Raw genomic sequence first — 17,213 nt, 5'->3', positions numbered from 1 at the left:
AGGGTGTCCAGGCATGTCATGCAACCTTGGATAAGACACTTCTCCTTTTTGGGATCAGGACTTGTCGTGGGAACAACAAGGTGCTTGGAATCTATGATCCCTGGGGTCCCCTCTGACTCTGGCATTGTGTCAATGTAAGACTGGGATTGGGGCACTGGGGAGGAGGGCCGGCGAGAGGCATGGACTGTGAGGACTGTGTGGCTTCAGCCTGGCTCAGAGCACAGAGCTCATGCTCATTCAATGGGGCTGTGCCTCCATCTGAGCCAGCTAGACTCCAAGGAGCCTCCGTCTCAATTCCAGCACCGTTTTCTCCCACCAACCTGGATCTTTTAATAATAGAAGAAATATAGCTCAGATTTGTTGAGCACTTGCTGTACGCCAGGCACTGTGGTAAAACCTTTACATGCCTTCCCTCATTAAACCCTGGCAGGCAGTCCAACTCCAGATAAACAGGCAGGCTGGCTTCAGAGGGGCACCACCAGGCTCCATGGCAGCCCTGGACCCTCCCTAGAATCCCCCACCTCCAGGCACCCAGCCTGGCATGGCCACCTCAGTCATGCCTCCCTGGAGACCCTGCACCACCATCCCTGTACCCCTTTAGGCACAAATGACTTGCCTATGGGTACCTTCCCCTCGAGGTAGCTCACTGCTAGGCATACTCAGGGACTGTGCCAGACAACAGTAGCAGAAAGGCCAAAGAAAAGGCTCACACTTGCTGGCCACAGGCTCCAAATCCCACCAAAGCTAACAGGCTATTGCTAGGATGGGGTGGCCTGGAGATGGGTAACAGTCCTTGGCATCACCATGGCTCCCGTTCACTAGCACGTACTATGGGCCAGGCTACGTGCTAAGCGCTTTTTACAGCACCTTATTTAATCATCACAGCACCCTGAGAAACATGCACTATTATTATTTCACAAACAGGGAAACTGAGAAACAGATGTTAGATGCCTAGGGTTTCACAGCTAAGGGGTGGAGCTACAACTTCCAAAGGTATGGGAGGCTCCAGGCCCTAGAAGGAAAATGGGTAGCAGATCAAGCAGACTGGCAGATGCTTCAGAGGCCAGGGCAATGCCTCTGGGCAGAGTTAGGGCCCATGGCTTGACTTCACAGAGTCCTAGTGAACCAGCTACTATAATTTCCAGCCTCCCTGGCTCTGCAAGGAATGAGAGGAATGGAGCCAGGAAGACAGCTCAGCTGTAGACCCAGGCCCAAGGGAGAGGGATGGATTCTTTGACCTCCCATGATGCCCACTAGCCAGGCTGCATCTCTGGCCCCCTGGACTCCAAATCCAGAGAACGCCCATCCCATAACCTTGTAATAAAATAAGAGAGCGACACTTCCATTTCTGCAGAAGGGCTCGCCTTCACTTTCCTCAAAAATCAGCAGCCATTCTTCCAAAAAAGGAAAAACACAAAGCAAGCTGTCAATCTCGAGCCTCAGACAAATGAAATAAAGTTGCGACTTTTCTCTTTGAGAGCACAATTCTCCTCCCTTTTCCAAAGTCACTTACTGTACATTCAGGCTGTCATGGGCTTTGAGATGCAAATTGCACCAAGCGGAAGGCAGCTTGAAGAACAAAGAACGATTGAGGAAAGATCTGAAAAATGGATTTGGAAAAGGCTCTCCGAATTCCCTTGGAGAGGCGGAGACCTCACTGCAGAGCAGTGATGAAGATTCAGGCATTTTTTTTTTTTTTTCCTGGGGGAGTGAAGGTTTGAGGAGCTCAGTGCTGATTGTGGGGGAGTGATGGGGTGTTACAGAAATCTGGAATGGGAACGAAGGCTTTGGGTAAGCAAACAAAATATTATTTTATTACAGTCCTCAGTACTGAGCTGGGCACCTTTCCTCCTGACCCTTCTTTTAATATTAGGCCTCAGACATGCTGTGAGCTATGGAGCTAAATGATCCACCAACTTCTAGATTCAGCTCCAGAGTTAAGACCAGCTGGGCCATGCAATATCGTTCTAAGGGCTTTCAGGGGAGGATGCAGCCCCTTTCAGTCTGGGCAGCCCCTGTACGGTGCTGCATTCTCCCTAGGATCTGGTGGGGATGGGCTGCCAGGATCAGCAAAGAAGAGACCCCATCTCAGAGTAGATGGGCACCTGCCTCTGTGATTTGGCCATAGGTCAGCCCAATGGCCCCTTGGCTGAGGATCTACTGTGAGCCAGCCCCTGTGCAAACCAGACAAGTTTCCCACCGTTGGGGGCTCTCGGTCCAAGAGAGGTAGCCAATTGGACTACAAACTCCAGGTGGTCAAGACTTGGTCTTGTTTACTGCTTCCTTTTCGGTCCAGGAACTCTGACTGAAACCTAGCAGGCATTCAATACCCATCTGTTAGATGAATGGGTGGGTCGGTGGGCCAATTTTGCCTCCTGACCGCTGGAGTGATGCTATCTTGTCTGGACCGCTGCTCCAGGACCCCACCGCTGCCTCTCCTTGCCAACTAGAATTGTTGCTTCATTCCTTCAGAGAGTAAGCTTCCCCAAGATCTGCTGCACTTGTATGGAGTTTGGAAACATCTACTCTCTCGGCTTCCAAAAGAGATGGACACATGGGGTGTCAGCTCATCAGAGAGGTGTAATAAAGTGTTGGTTGAATTAATGTTCAAGGAAATCCCCTAAGACATCCAAATGGCAGTAATAGTAATACAAGGCACATTTATAGAAATGCTTCCCTCTAATCCTCTGTAAGGTGGGCAGGCACATGACTGGGAGAGCCCTGGGCTAAATTCTGACTCTGCTACTTGTGGGCTGTGCAGTCTTAAAGGAGTTACTTGACTTTTCTGAGCCTCTGTTTCTTTATCTGTAAAACGAGGAGAATAAGTATACTTTCATCATAGAACTTGAGGTGAGATTCAAACAGAGCAGGTATGTTAGATCCTCAAAAGCTCCTCAGGCCACACTACTGTGATGGGGAAGGAGAATGCACCATCCCAGCCCCAGAGAGCCGGTGTACAGCTGGGACTGAGAATGGCTGGGTTATAGGGAGAACCCAGACTCTTGATATCTAGGCCGGGTTTCTTCTCTTTCTGCCAGGTGCCAGTTGGGGTAGCAGGTAGCTCTGTTTCTAGCCCTGTTCTTCCTGTGGCCTGGATCTGGAGGTGGCAGGCAGTCCGGGTGAAGTGCAGCAGGAAAGGGGTGGTGCCCCTGGGGAGGCCCCAGTGGTTAATCAGGCTGCTGGGCACAGTGCCTGCTCTCTGGAATATTCATAAGGCCCCTCCAGCTGTGCCAGGCAATCAGGGTGCTGATTGCTCCCCCATCTGCAGCTTAACATTCCACTCCAGAGAGCTGGCAGCTGAATGTTAACTAGGGGAAAAAACAGGCACTGGCCTTCACAATGGCAGCCTGAATAAGAGACCTGGGGAAGACAGAGCCACTCCTTCGAGATCTGCCAGCCAGAACTTATCTGTTTACCAGCATCATGGGTGGTGGAAAGAATCATGGATTCAGAAATAAGTGAGCTGGCTTGGGGTCCATACTGTATGCCCGGCTGTGCCGTCTCAGCTTCCCCAAGTGTGAGGTGGGGATGGCTGTACCCACCTGCTGAGAGGATCAATGAACATAGAGTTTGCTGGAACTTGAGAGTGCTGTACAAAGGCAAAGCATCTTCGCGGTTGTTGTTTGTAGTTGTTGTAGACACGGCTTCCTACTCTGCGAAGAATTTTTAATCATAAATATGGAAATCTCAAGCAAGCTGGCTTTGAAGGAAATGGAGCAAGGAGTGAAAAGCTCTGTGGAAGGTTCTGAGCCTCCCTCAGGAGGTGTGGCCTCGGGGCAGGGATTTGGGGATCCTGGGCAGGTGCTATTCTCTTCTGGTCCAAATCTCTTAGAAAAGCAAGCAAGGAATGAGAGGATATGCTGGATAGTGGAGGGAAAAAACTTAGAGAAGAACTGAGACAATTCTCTGCGGCCTGCTGTTTGCTCAAGACAAAAATCTGGAGCCATTCAGCGCAGGGACAAGACTGTCCCACCATGAATTAATAGCTTATAACTAACGCTCAGAATGATGATTTGCAGTCACCAAGAAATGGCCCAAATCTTTTCTGTGTTTGTATTGAATACAGGAAACCGTTTTCAGGGAAATTTCTATCAAACGGAGGGGGTGAAAACTGGAGCTAAAATAATCTGACCCTTTTCCTTCCTAGAAAATCGGCTAGTGTGGAACAACATCTTCACCGCTGCCAGATCAACGAAGGGTTCCGCATTGGGCCTGACTGCCTCCCTCTCCCCGCACCCCCTGCACCAACCTAGAGGCTGTCCCACGCCTGCAGGCCCAGCCCTGACCACAGGGGGCGGTAGAGGGACGGCCATGGCTTGGGCGGCAGGGGAAGCCGGCGCTGGCTCCAATACCTAAGTCATCCCGCTTTGGAGGCGGGACCCTGCGTCCCATAGCCCCCAGACTCGGGGTCCTGCCTCAAACTACTTGAGCCTCGCAGATCAAGGAGCTGCCTCACCCTCCCACGGAGTCAGTAACCCACCCCATCCCTCGCCATGCCTTCACTACGGGTCCTGCAGTTCTGTTTGAACTTTCAACCGCGAGCCCATATTCAGGTGTTACTCTGGGAGGGCTACATTTGCAACATACATAAGGGAGTGCTGATGTTCAAGGCAGATGAAGACATTCATCTGACCAGAGGGCAGCAGGCAAACTTAGCGGATGGGGCCCCTCGTCTTTACCCAGTGCACACCCTGCACTGAGCCCCTCTCCGGCCTGTAGGGCCTCTGAAACTTCAGGGGCTCCCTCTTCACATCAGCGAATTGCCTTTATTTTTTCGAAAGTACAAAACGTTAAGTACTGATTGTAAGAAATTTAGATCATATAGCTAAGGGAAAAAAGAAAATTAAAGAGCACTCATGGTCCCAATACTTGGGAGATAACAACTTTTGACATTTGATGTATATTTTTTCAGTCGCTTCCAGATAGGTAAATAGATTGTTTTTGTTTTTGAGACGGAATCTCACTCTGTCGCCAAGCTGGAGTGCAGTTGCGCGATTTCGGCTCACTACAACCTCCGGCTCCCAGGTTTAAGCGATTCTCCTGCCTCAGCCTCCCAAGTAGCTGGGATTACAGGCACGCACCATCACGCCCAGCCAAGTTTTGTATTTTTAGTGGAGACGGGGGTTTCACCATGTTGGCCAGGAATGTCTCCATTTTTTTTTTTTTTTTTTTTTTTTAGACAGAGTTTCGCTCTTGTTGCCCAGGCTGGAGAGCAGTGGCGCGATCTCAGCTCACCGCAACCTCCGCCTCCAATTCTCCTGCCTCAGCTTCCTGCGTAGCTGGGATTACAGGCACCTGCCATCATGCCCCGCTAATTTTGTATTTTTAGTAGAGACGGGGTTTCTCCATGTTGGTCAGGCTGGTCTTGAACTCCTGACCTCGGGTGATCAGCCCGCCTCGGCCTCCCAAAGTGCTGGGATTACAGGGGATAGATATTTTTAATGTGATTAATCGTATATTGCATTTCTTCACGTAACAGTGTATCATATAAATAGTTTTCTCTTGTTAAATATTACTTTGCATCACTGGTCCTCAGTGTATGGTCTGGGGACCTCTGGAGATCCCCGAGACCATTTAATGCAGTCCATTGGGTCAAAAGTATTTTCCCAATAATAAGACATTGTCTGCCACTTCAATCTCATTCTCTCTCTTGAGTGTATAGTGGGGTTTTCCAAAGGCTGCATAATGTGTGATATGCAAAGCCAGCCAGCTGTCTTCTAATAAGCCAGACATATATTAAAGAGATTTGCAAAAGTGTAAAATGATGCCATTCTTCTCATTAACTTTTTTGTCTTAAAAAAAGTTATTTTTAATAAAAATATGTTTTTCAGGAGAACATGAAATAGACTTATCATTATGCAAGTTAATAAATACATAGTTTAAAATTCCTTCATTTTTATTTTGAATATGCTAAATATTGACAGATATAACCCATATAAACAAAAGTTCTTTGGGATCCTCAATAATCAAGAGTGGAAAGTGATCCTGAGACTGAACGCTGGAGAACGAGACTGCTCTACAGCATCATTTTAATGACTGCATAGTGTCCCTTTGTGTGGCTCTTCCCTAATTTGTTTACCCCATTTCCTTAATGATGGACCTGCAGGTTGTTTCCAACCTTTCACTATCATAAAATTGCTACACAATCACTCAGTACTCATGTAAAGTGAAAACTTCTTGAAATGAGAGAAAACAACAGAAATCAATTGGTAGTGTGAGTGGTCACAATAAGTCCATGATTAATCAAGTTAAATAAAATATATTACAGCACGTGAACAAATAAAGTTGAAAAAAGATATATATCAAATACACCTGATATGTATATATATAGCATATTTCTATATATAGACATACTCTGTAAAGAACATGTTCTTTTCTGCTGTCCATGAAGTGTTTACAAAGTGTGATCATATTCTAGACCAGTGCTACTGACAGTGTAAAACATTTTGTTACCATTACAGAAATTGAGAGGAAGCGTTTAGAAACGTTTAAGCAATTTGACAGAGAAACTTTATTTTTATTGAATATAATTTAAAAATTGAGGCTTGTAAAAATAATCGAGTACTAAAAAATGCTGCACACATATTTTTTAAATACACTTGAGAATATTTCTGTAGGATGAATTCCTAGAGTGGAATTGCTAGGTCAGTAGACATGCATCTTTAAATATTAGTAGAAATTGCCAACTTGCCTCATTTACATCTTACGAAGAGTGTATTTGAGCACCTGCTCTCTCACACCTTTGGCAATACTGATGATTATTACTCTTTTAAATCTTTTCCAATTAGTAAGTTAAAATATATATTTTGCCTTCTGTGAATTGCTTATTCGTATCTTTTGCCTTTCTTCCTTTCTCTCTCTCTCTCTCTCTCTTTCTTTCTTTCTGTTTTTTGAGACGGAGTCTCGCTCTGTGGCCCAGGCTGGAGTGCACTGGCGCAATCTTGGCTCACTGCAAGCTCCGCCTCCTGGGTTCACACCGTTCTCCCACCTCAGCCTCCCAAGTAGCTGAGACTACAGGTGCCCGCCACCAGACCTGGCTAATTTTGTTTTTGTATTTTTAGTAGAGACAGGGTTTCACCATGTTAGCCAGGATGGTCTTGATCTCCTGACCTTGTGATCCACCCGCCTCTGCCTCCCAAAGTGCTGGGATTACAGGCGTGAGCCACTGCACCCGGCCTTTTGTTTCTTTCTTTCTTTTTTTTTTTTTTTTTTTTTTTTAAGCTGGAATCTTGTTCTGTCGCCCAGGCTGGAGTGCAGTAGCGCAATCTCGCCCACTGCAACCTCCGCCTCCCGGGTTCAAGCAATTCTCCTGTCTCAGCCTCCCAAGTAGCTGGGACTACAGGCGCATGCCATCATGCCCAGCTAATTTTTGTATTTTTAGTAGAGGCGGGGTTTCACCATATTGGTCAGGCTGGTTTCAAACTCCTAAACTCAGGTGATCCACCCACCTCGGCCTCCCAAAGTGCTGGGATTACAGGCGTGAGCCACCATGTCCAGACTCTTTTTTTTTTTTTCTTTTTTTTTTGAGAGACAGGATCTTTCTCCGTTGCCCAGGCTAGAGTGCAGGGGAGTGATCATAGCTCACTGCAGCCTCCAATTCCTGGGTTCAAGCAATGCTCCCACCTCAGCCTCCCAAGTAGCTGGGACTTCAGGGCAAGCCACCATGCTCGGCTAATTTTTTTCTTTTCTTTTTTTTTAATTTGTAGAAACAGGGTCTCAGGGCCTCACTATGTTGCCCAGACTGGTCTCAAACTCCTGGGGTTAAGTGATCTTCCCGCCTTGGCCTCCCAAAGTGTTGGGATTACAGGCGTGAGCCACGGCACCTGGCCGCAGTCCCTTCTTTCTTTCTTTTTTTTTTTTTTTTTGAGATGGAGTTTCGATCTTGTTGCCCAGGCTGGAGTGCAATGGCACAATCTCAGCTCACCACAACCCCCGCCTCCCAGGTTCAAGCGATTCTCCTGCCTCAGCCTCCAGAGCAGCTGGAATTACAGGCATGTGCCACCATGCCTGGCTAATTTTGTATTTTTAGTAGAGACGGAGTTTCTCCATGTTGGTCAGGCTAGCCTCAAACTCTCGACCTCAGGTGATCTGCCTGCCTTGGCCTCCCAAAGTGCTAGGATTACAGACGTGAGCCACCGTGCCCGGTCGGGTTCTTTTTCTTGTTAATTTTTCTGGAACTCTTTATATATTCTTCACAGGAATATTTTGTCTATTATATATTGCAAATATTGTAGTCAAGTATGTGGCTTGAGTTTTCATTTTGTTTAGGTGCCTCATTGTAGTACAGAAACTATCTTTTAAAAATTTATTCTAACCTATTCATTTCCTTTATGATTTGGGGGATCCCTGGCTTTCTTAGGAAGCCTTTCTTCATCGCATGATTTTAAACATGCACTCCATTTTCCTCTAATACACTTGTAGCTTTTCTTATTTTAAATGTTTAGATCTTTAATGCATCTGGAATTAATTTTTGTCATGATGTGAGGTATTGCTTGTTGACCCTTGTGAGCCTAAAGTGGAGCATGGCAGGGTGCCGGCGATAGGTTTGAGCCTCAGTAAGAACCAGCCCACATGTTCCTGGGGACCTGCAGGCCTGGATGGATGGAGCTGAGTGCGTGCCTGAGGCAACAGTGATCGGAGGCCATCTGATTCAGAAGGGAAGGGAAGCTGCATTTGAGGATCCTTCTGAATGTGTTAGAGCTGCTGTGAGCCTTTGCCAAGTTGACCAGCATAGTGGATAACTTTCCCAAAAAAGTAACCAAACATCCTTAACATGTTGTGTGGTTCACTAGGAGCTTCACATCTATTATCTCACTTAAGGCCAACATGACAGATGTAGGCAGAGGAGGATTTCTGATCCTGCTTTTACCATTACAGGAAAATAAGGGTCAGAGAGGTGAAGTGACATGCACACGGTCCCAAGTCTGGCAAGGGCAGAACCCAGACCTCCCGCCATCAAGTGCATGCTCCTTGGACCTCTCTGTGCATCAGGCTCTGTCCTCAGTGTCCCTGCAGCTGCCCCTCTGATGGAGAGGAAGATCTGGTCTAAGCCTTTTCCAAATCTGTGCTCCCCCACTGTGGGTAGGAGAGACTGGAAAAATCCATCCTCCACCACCAGCTGACAGTGAATTTTGAGAACCAAGGCTTCCTTCCACATGCACCTCTTCCTCCCCCTGAGCGATTTGGCGGAGGGTGGGAGTGGGGATGAGTCAGGCTGGGAAGGGGGAACTCAGCCATAAACAAGTGGGACTGACAGCAAGCACTTTCCCTGAAGCGCGTGACCTCCCACGGGCCTCTGGGGACTCCGCCTGAATGGCTATGGCTTAAAAATTTCATGATCTAGGTTTTGCAGATTTAATCTGTTATATTCACGTAAGCAGCTGCAGAAAGGGGAAAATCTTTAGATAGGAGGTGGGGGATGGGGAAGCAGGTAAATTATTTCCAGTCTCTCAGTAGAGAGCAATTAAAAAAAAAATGAGTGGGCCAGGTGCAGTGGCTCATGCCTGTAATCCCAGCACTTTGGGAGGCCAAGGTGGGCAGATCACCTGAGGTCAGGATTTCGAGACCAGCCTGACCAACATGGTGAAACCCCATCTCTACTAAAAATACAAAAATTAGCTGGGCGTGGTGGCACGTGCCTGCAATCCCAGCTTCTCGGGAGGCTGAGGCAGGAGAATCGCTTGAACCTGGGAGGCAGAGGTTGCAGTGAGCCGAGATCGCGCCATTGAACTTCAGCCTGGACGACAGAGCAAGACTCCATCTCAAAAAAAAAAAAAATTGTATAATTTTTGCAGATGCTCAATGTATACTACCTATGGCTGGGTCTTCATCCCTTCCGGCTCCAAACCAAGAGGACACTCAGGACACAGAGTGGTAGAGCTAGACTTGGTCTTGGAGATCAGAGTGTTCCACTCCCTCAGGGAATGGAACCTTGTGTACACCAAGGGAGTGGCTTGTCCAAGTGCATACCTTTAGGCAAGCTCTGGAAAGAGATCTCAGGTCTCCTGGATCCAGGTCCTGCACTTGTTCTGTTGAATCTCAGGAAAACCCTAAAGAAGGCATAGCCACTAGATGCTTGATGAGGAAGTAAAAGGTGGGAACTCAGAGAGAAGTAGGGTCAACAGGCCTAAGAGAGACCAAGGAGGGCTCCTCTCTGCCCTGGAGCTGCAGCTGGAGTGAAGGTAGGGGCCACCTACCTGCTCCAGGGGGATGACGAGGAAGGAGCCGCCCCCTGCGCTCTCGGTGACGATGGCCAGGAAGCGGGTGTTGACGGCACAGAAGTGGTTGTCGTGCACATTCTTGGTGATGGGGATCCCATCGAAGCAGTGCTCCCGGTTGGCCACCTTCCCGTAGACATTCCGGAACTTGGAGCTACGGTATTGCGGACGCCAGGACATCTGTGAGGGGCCAGGAGAGACAAGGGTCAGGCTGGGCCCTGTGCCATGAAGGGCCTCGGCTGGGCTCTTGGGGGAGGGAAGCTGCGGCTCAGAGGTGCAGCAGGTGAGCAGGCCCTGGGTCCCCTGTCAGGAAGAGATGGAAAGGAAGAAGCATCCAAGAATTCAGGGCACACTCATATGCCCAGCCCGTTCTAGTGGGTTTCATCTTTTAATAAAGTCTTACAAAAACAAAGATTGGCATAGGAGCTTTTGGTACACATGCCCACCCCACTTTCTAGAAAGGTTGTAGGGTCCTTTTACTACCCAGGAACCTATCATGTGATAGAGCAAAGCAAGAACACATACAGACTCCCTCCTGAGTATCTGGAACTGTGCTCGGTTCAGCATGGGAGATGCGGACAGCAGAGGCCAGTGTTTACCAAGATTGAGGACAGGGCCCACAGCAGGAGTGGGGTGGGGAGATGTCTCTCCACGTGCAAGAAGGCAACCCCCCATCCACTGTCATCCCCTCGGATTCTCTAGTGTTTCTAATCCACAGGTACACCCTCAGAAATCTCTGAGTCCTGGATATTATCATCATATCATCAGGCACAGAGAGGTTAAGTGACTTGTCCAAGGCTACACAGCTAAGTAGGGCCGTGAACATAGGTCTCCTGACTGGAAATCCAAGACTCCTCCTATGCCAGATTACCCTTTGGAGCAAGGTTTCTCAGCATGTGGCCCACAGATCACCTGTATCAAAGTCATCTGGGGTTGGGGAAGTCTCTGATCTTCCTATGTCATTTATAAGAAATGCTGATTACTGGGTCCCAATCTAGACCTACTGAATCCAATATTTTGAGGATGGAACCCAGGAATCAGTACTTTTCCATCACAACTGGAGAGTCTCATGTGATGACAAAGCACATGATTAAAGCAATCTGGATTGCTGAGTCACTACATGAGGCGTTGCTGTCTTGGAACACTTACAGAATCCATAGCGGACTTTGCACGAGTGACAAACTTTTGTTATAAGCCGCTAAGATTTTGGAGTTAATTTGTTATTACAGCATATCCTAGCCTGTTGTAACTGATATACTTTGTAGTTGGTTTTTTTTGTTGTTGGTTTTTCTTTTTGTTTGTTTGTTTTTGAGACGAGGCTGTCACCCAGGCTGGAGTGCAATGGTGTGATCTCGGCTCACTGGAACCTCCGTCTCCCAGGTTCAAGTGATTCTCCCACCTCAGCCTCCTGAGTAGCTGGGATTACAGGGGCCTACCACCACACCCAGCTAATTTTTGCATTTTTAGTAGAGACAGATTTCACCATGTTGGCCAGGCTGGTCTTGAACTCCTGACCTCAGGTGATCCATCTGACTCGGCCTCCCAAAGCGCTGGGATTACAGGTGTGAGCCACCGTGCCGCCTGGCCTGCATTTGATTTAAATCAAGCCATGAGCTAAGTCACAAACTCCTCTTTATTGAAGGAAGAAGTTCAGAATCCAGAAGGAGAATCCCAGGGAAGATTCCTCACCTTCAAGCAAATTCTCTTCCACCAGCTCTCTGGGCCCCAACCCCTGCCTCTCCACGGCCTCTTCTCCACTTCCCAAGGTTGCCCTCCATCCCACAGGGCCAGTCTCCCTGCTCTCCGCTCCTCCCTACTTCCCTGCCTTTGCCCATGCTGTGTCCCTGTCCCACTTGCCGTCTCTCTCTGCTGAGTTCTGCTCCAGACTGTCTGGATAAAGTCATGCTGGAGAGGCAGGAGCACTGGATGGGAGGCTGGTGGGTCACTGCCCTTTCCCCTCCCCAGGCTGACTGTGTGACCTCAGGCAAGGCCTTCCCCTCTCCTCCCCAGGCTGTGTGACCTCAGGCCAGCCTCTCCCCTCCCCTCCCCAAGCTGACTATGTGACTGCAGGCAAGGCTCTCCCTTCCCCAAGCACTGGCTCCTCATCAGGACACCAACTATTCCCAAAGTGGGGTCCCAGGTGGTCCTTTACATGGTTACAGAGATGAAGTTAATTTTAGCCAGTCATGTGTTTATTTTAAATTGCTTTAGAAAAAATATAACTTGCATGCCAAATCCATGATTTCACAGATACTACTGCTAATGTGGCTAAGTTTTAAAAAGTGAATCAATTCAAAGAAAAATACAGTATGAAAAATACAGTATGGGTGGTTGGTGGACCTGGCAAAAGTTTAATCTGAAGTGAGAACACCAGGTATTTCTCTGTCTTTTCCATGCAGAACATTCTCGATGCCACAGTTTCCACAGACGAGAAAGGAGGTGTTGAGCTTGGTCACTCCAACCTCCTGTTCCTTGCTGTGCAATTCTAGCCTGGAATGTCTTCTCTGTGCAGCCAACCCTCAGCCTTTAAGGCCCGACTCACTCTGATCTACACAGTCCACAGTGACCTTCTCAGAATCCGCAGACAGCCGGCGCCTCTCCCTGGGCTCCTAGTCAAGAGCTTGCCCTAGCCTCTCCCATCCTGGGGGTGGGGCACTGCTCTGTGATGGCAGGAAGTGATACCAGGGTCTTCTGAAAGACTGAAGACTAGTTTGCACTTTTCCCAGGCAGCCTAGGTGAGTCGTGGAGGCCATGGGGAGACCTGCTGGGTAACTGGCCTCGTGGCAGGCCCAGCCCATCCATGAAGGGAGCCCAGCCTAGTGGGGAGACAGATGACACAGTTCAGCATCCACCAGAACCTGAGGCTCAGGGAGCCAAAGGGATGGCAAGTTCTGTCTCCAACCCCAGCACAGCCCGTGGCTGGGGACCGGGGATGGTCTGCACAAGGCCTGTTTCTAGACTGAGTGCCCAGTTCTCTGCTCTTCCCAGTGCAGACGTCACCGCAGGCTCTCCCTGGGGTACAAGGGGAAGGGTCACAAGAACCGGACTGGAAGCCACGCACACCTAGATTCAAATCCCAACCCTGCTGTGTGACTTGGGCAAATCACTTAACCTCTCTATGCCACCTCCATCTACTCCCATATTAAAGAGGATAGCAGGCATGGTGGCAGGCACCTGTAATCCCAGCCAGTCGGGAGGCTGAAGCAGGAGAATTGCTTGAACCCAGATGGGAGAGGTTGCAGTGAGCCAAGATCGCGCCATTGCACTCCAGCCTGGGCAACAGAATGAGACCCTGTCTCAAAAAAAAAAAAAAAAAAAAAAAAAAAAGAGGCTAGGCCGGGTGAGGTGAGTCACTCTTGTAATCCCAGCATCTTGGGAGGCTGAGGCAGACAGATCGCTTGAACCCAGGCATTGGAGACACTAGCCTGAGCAACATGGCAGAACCCTGTCTCTACACCAAAAACACAGAAAGTTAGCCAGGCATAGTGGTACACGCCTATAGTCTCAGCTACTTGGGAGGCTGAGGTGGGAGGATGGCTTGAGCCTGGGAGGTGGAGGTTGCAGTGAGCTGAGTCGCACCACAGCACTACCACCTGGGCGACAGTGCCGAACCCTGCCTCAAAAAAATAAATAAAAAATAAAGGTGGCTAATCATCCCCATCACCTCCAAGGGCTTGGGAGGAGCCAATGCCAAGCTGCCTGTCATATGCCCAGCACAGGACATGCTGACCTGATAGGCTCTCCTGAGCCCACCCGGCAAAGTCCACACTTACCCCAGGTTCCCCAGGTGGAGCGCTCAGCGGCCCGCAGTTTCTGTGCCTGTTTTCCCATCTGACGTCACCTCTTCCTCGTCCACCCTCCCCCTTCTCCTTTTCCGTGCTCCTTCTGCTTCCTCCCACTCTCTGCCCTTCTTTCCTCTCTCCCCCAAATCCCCAGCTCCCCAGTCCTCAGGGTGTAGACACAGGAAGGAGGCATCTGTGGTGAAGGCTCTGGTGGGCACACTTGTGGTCTCTTGAGTGACTCCTTACCCATCTCCTGTTGCCCCCACAGCCCAGCTAGCACTTCTGAGCTGGATGCTGCATCCTGGGAGACCACAGCGCTCAGGCTCGGGGTGAGCAGGCATGTTCTCCCACTCAGCGTGTTCCCCGGGGATGGGCCTGGGCAGGCCCTAGAATGAGGCAGGCCTGCTTCCTGGAAAGAATGGAGAGTGTCTGTCTCTCAGCAAGCCTGGGCTGGCCTCTCCACAGTGGCTGGTAGGCTGGGACTGGATCTCCATGGAGATTCTCTCTCCTGGGCCTTTGAAAGGGCCAGGGGAAGGGAGGTCAGGGGCTGCTGTTGATCAATGGCTCCACATCCCTGGGCGTGGAGCTCCACTCCACGTGAACCTATGCGTAAGTCTTCACACAGAACCCTGAGCTGGGAGTCTGCAGTCCTGGCTCCGCTCCCCATTCAGACTCCTACTGACCTTGGGAAAGACACTTTGCTGCTCCAAGCACCAGTTGCTCCTCCTCCTCTACCCCAGCCCTTCTCTTTCTTTCTACTTCTGTGGAATTACAGGAAAAGAACTTGCAAAAATCATGACTCCTGCCTCCTCATTACTTCAGCATGCATTTCCTACAAAGGACGGCAATTTCCTTAGCACATCACCGTCATTGCGTCTGAGAAAACTGACCATTCCTCAGTACCGTGTAATGCCCAGCCCGTGTTTAAATTTCCCCCCGATGCCTTTTACAGCTATTTTAGTTTCTGACCTAGGATTCAGTGAAACCTAGGTTCATGTGTTGCATTTGGTTGTGATCTCTCTTTTGCCTTCTTTAACCTAGAATACTCCTACCACCTTTTTTTTTTTTTTTTAAATAGCATTGCCTTTTGGAAGATACCAGGTCAGTTGTCAGTCATCTTATAAAACATTCCAATGATTTGTCTCATGATGCTTCAGGGCAATGCCAAAGTTGTTCCTGTATCCCTTGTAAACTTTAAGAGTTAGGTCTAAGGCCTTGATTTGATTCAGGTTACTATGTCTCCATTATCAGTTACTTGGCTTTGGTAAAGCATGCGAAAGGACAGGAGAGGGCAGGGGGAATGTGTGAGCACACATCTGGTCTGGCTGTTGGCAGTGAGGAGGCCACCTGACCAGTGCCAAGGGTTTGTTCTGGAAGGTGATGGACAGAGACTGGAAGGCCAGGCCAGGCACGAGTACACACTGTGGGCCAAAGCTGGGTGTCTGCAGAAGGACCTGCATTACTAAGGAGCTGACCTCACTGTGAGGTCAGATGCATGGGTGTGCAGGCAGGGAACAGAAAAGACTCCTCCCTACTCTGCCAGAGAGAGGAGGCCTTGCCGAGGCTGTAACCGGGGGAGGTGCCCAGACCTCAAAGGGAAATCGGTGCGGGCGGCCAAGAGGTGACCTGAAAATCTGGCCCTTTGCCTTTACCCTTAAAGCCCTGCCCAGATCCTGGTAGATTCCCCCTGACTGATTCTAGTGAGAGCAGAACACACTCTCTTTGAATCTTTTAGGACCAATGAGCACAAGGCGCAAGACTGGGACATATTGGTTTTGAGATTGGTTTTCAAGATTGGTTTTGAACTCTGTAAAAGAAAGGACTTTCTTAATGGTTAGAGCTGCCTAACTTGGAAAGAGAAGCTACCTTGATAGGTAGTGAGCTTCCCATCCCTGGGGGGGTTCAAGATTTAGGTGGATGACCTCCGATTAAGGACGATGTGGAACAGTGAATGGAATTAGATCGCCTTCCAGCCCTGAGATAATAGAGTTCCTCTACTTTATTAAAGACATCATGTTGGAACAGAGAGGAGTTTTGGGGTCTACCACCTTGGTTCTGCCACCCTGGCTGGGGGCCTTCCTCTTTTATATTCCCCTACCCCAGTTGGGTTGCTGTGACCCTGAATGACAACAGCTCTTACATGGCAATAGCCGCCTCCTTTTAGGGTGTCCCACAGAGCTGATTAATGCTTTTGGCACTTATTTCAAGCTTTAGATATGCATGTTTTCTTTCTCCAGTTAGTGGTTTGTAAGTTACCAGATCATCCAACTCCTTCTGGCCCCTGCACAGCCCCGCCCCACTCCATGCTGGGTTCAGGGCTCCCTTATAGCTGAGCCTCATAGTGACTCTGGCTGAATCATCTCTCAGTATGGTAGGGGGGCAAGAGCCAAGGTCAAGCATAAGGAGGTGCCTCCTTCAGGAACCTCACCCCAAGGCTGTGACTTCAGCCTGCTGAGGTTTTGCATTTTATTTTCAGGCTGATGTGCTGCCCTGACCACAGGATGAGGGTCTGGTCCTTACCCTCCCTCATGAGCCCTTCCTCTACCATGTTCTTCCTTCTGGTCATGCAGCCCTGACTCCATTAGGCTCCTCATCACCAGAATACCAACACCTCTGAACCCAGTACTGCTGTCAGGCTGAGGCCTAGTGAGTCCCTTGCTGTTGACAGCACAGAATCAGCAAGGGGCCAGTGCCTGCAGAACCACCCTGAAAAGCCCACCCGCAGTCATGATCCTCTCCAGACATCACCTCTGTCAGCCCCACTGCTGTCCAGCGGGCAGAACTAGGCAGGTGCTACAATCCCATTTACAACATAGAGTGTCTGTGTGGCTCATGGAGGAGTTAAAAGAGACTTGTCCAAAGTCACAAGCAATCAAAATGGTGTAGCCAAGACTTCAGCCAAGAACTTCTGACTCTTAGTCTACTGCTCTTTCCAATACAATACACGTCTTCTCCTCCTTCAGCCTCTCCACCTCAACTCTTACCCCTCCCCAGTAGCTCCATAAATACAGGGCCCTACACAAAAGTGTAAAGAAACTGTAGCAGGAAGAGTTTTAGGAGTCAGAAAGAATCCAGTGGTTTCTATCTTGGCTCTGCTACTTGTTAGTTGTACGACTTTGGACTACCTACTCAACCTGTCTGAATATCAGTTTCCTTAACTGTAAAATGAGAATAATGTCATCCAGCTCACTGGATACGATGAAGTGACCAAACA

The 17,213-nt window shown here is 49.1% G+C and overlaps 1 protein-coding gene across 1 annotated transcript in view; it reads right to left on the bottom strand.

Moving 5' to 3' along the window:
- The window catches only part of CORO2B (coronin 2B), a 148,623-nt gene that overhangs the window by 72,026 nt on the left and 59,384 nt on the right, over nucleotides 1–17,213 (bottom strand). The window contains exon 2 of the mRNA XM_009429434.5: nucleotides 10,197–10,397. Within this exon, the coding sequence (XP_009427709.2) occupies nucleotides 10,197–10,397 (201 nt within the window). The remainder of the gene's footprint in view (nucleotides 1–10,196; nucleotides 10,398–17,213) is intronic.

The sequence above is a fragment of the Pan troglodytes genome, chromosome 16 (assembly GCF_028858775.2).
Source record: "Pan troglodytes isolate AG18354 chromosome 16, NHGRI_mPanTro3-v2.0_pri, whole genome shotgun sequence".
Classification (NCBI taxonomy): Eukaryota; Metazoa; Chordata; class Mammalia; order Primates; family Hominidae; genus Pan; species Pan troglodytes.
Note: the sequence above shows the minus strand (reverse complement) of the source record. Positions and strands in the feature narration are given on the sequence as shown.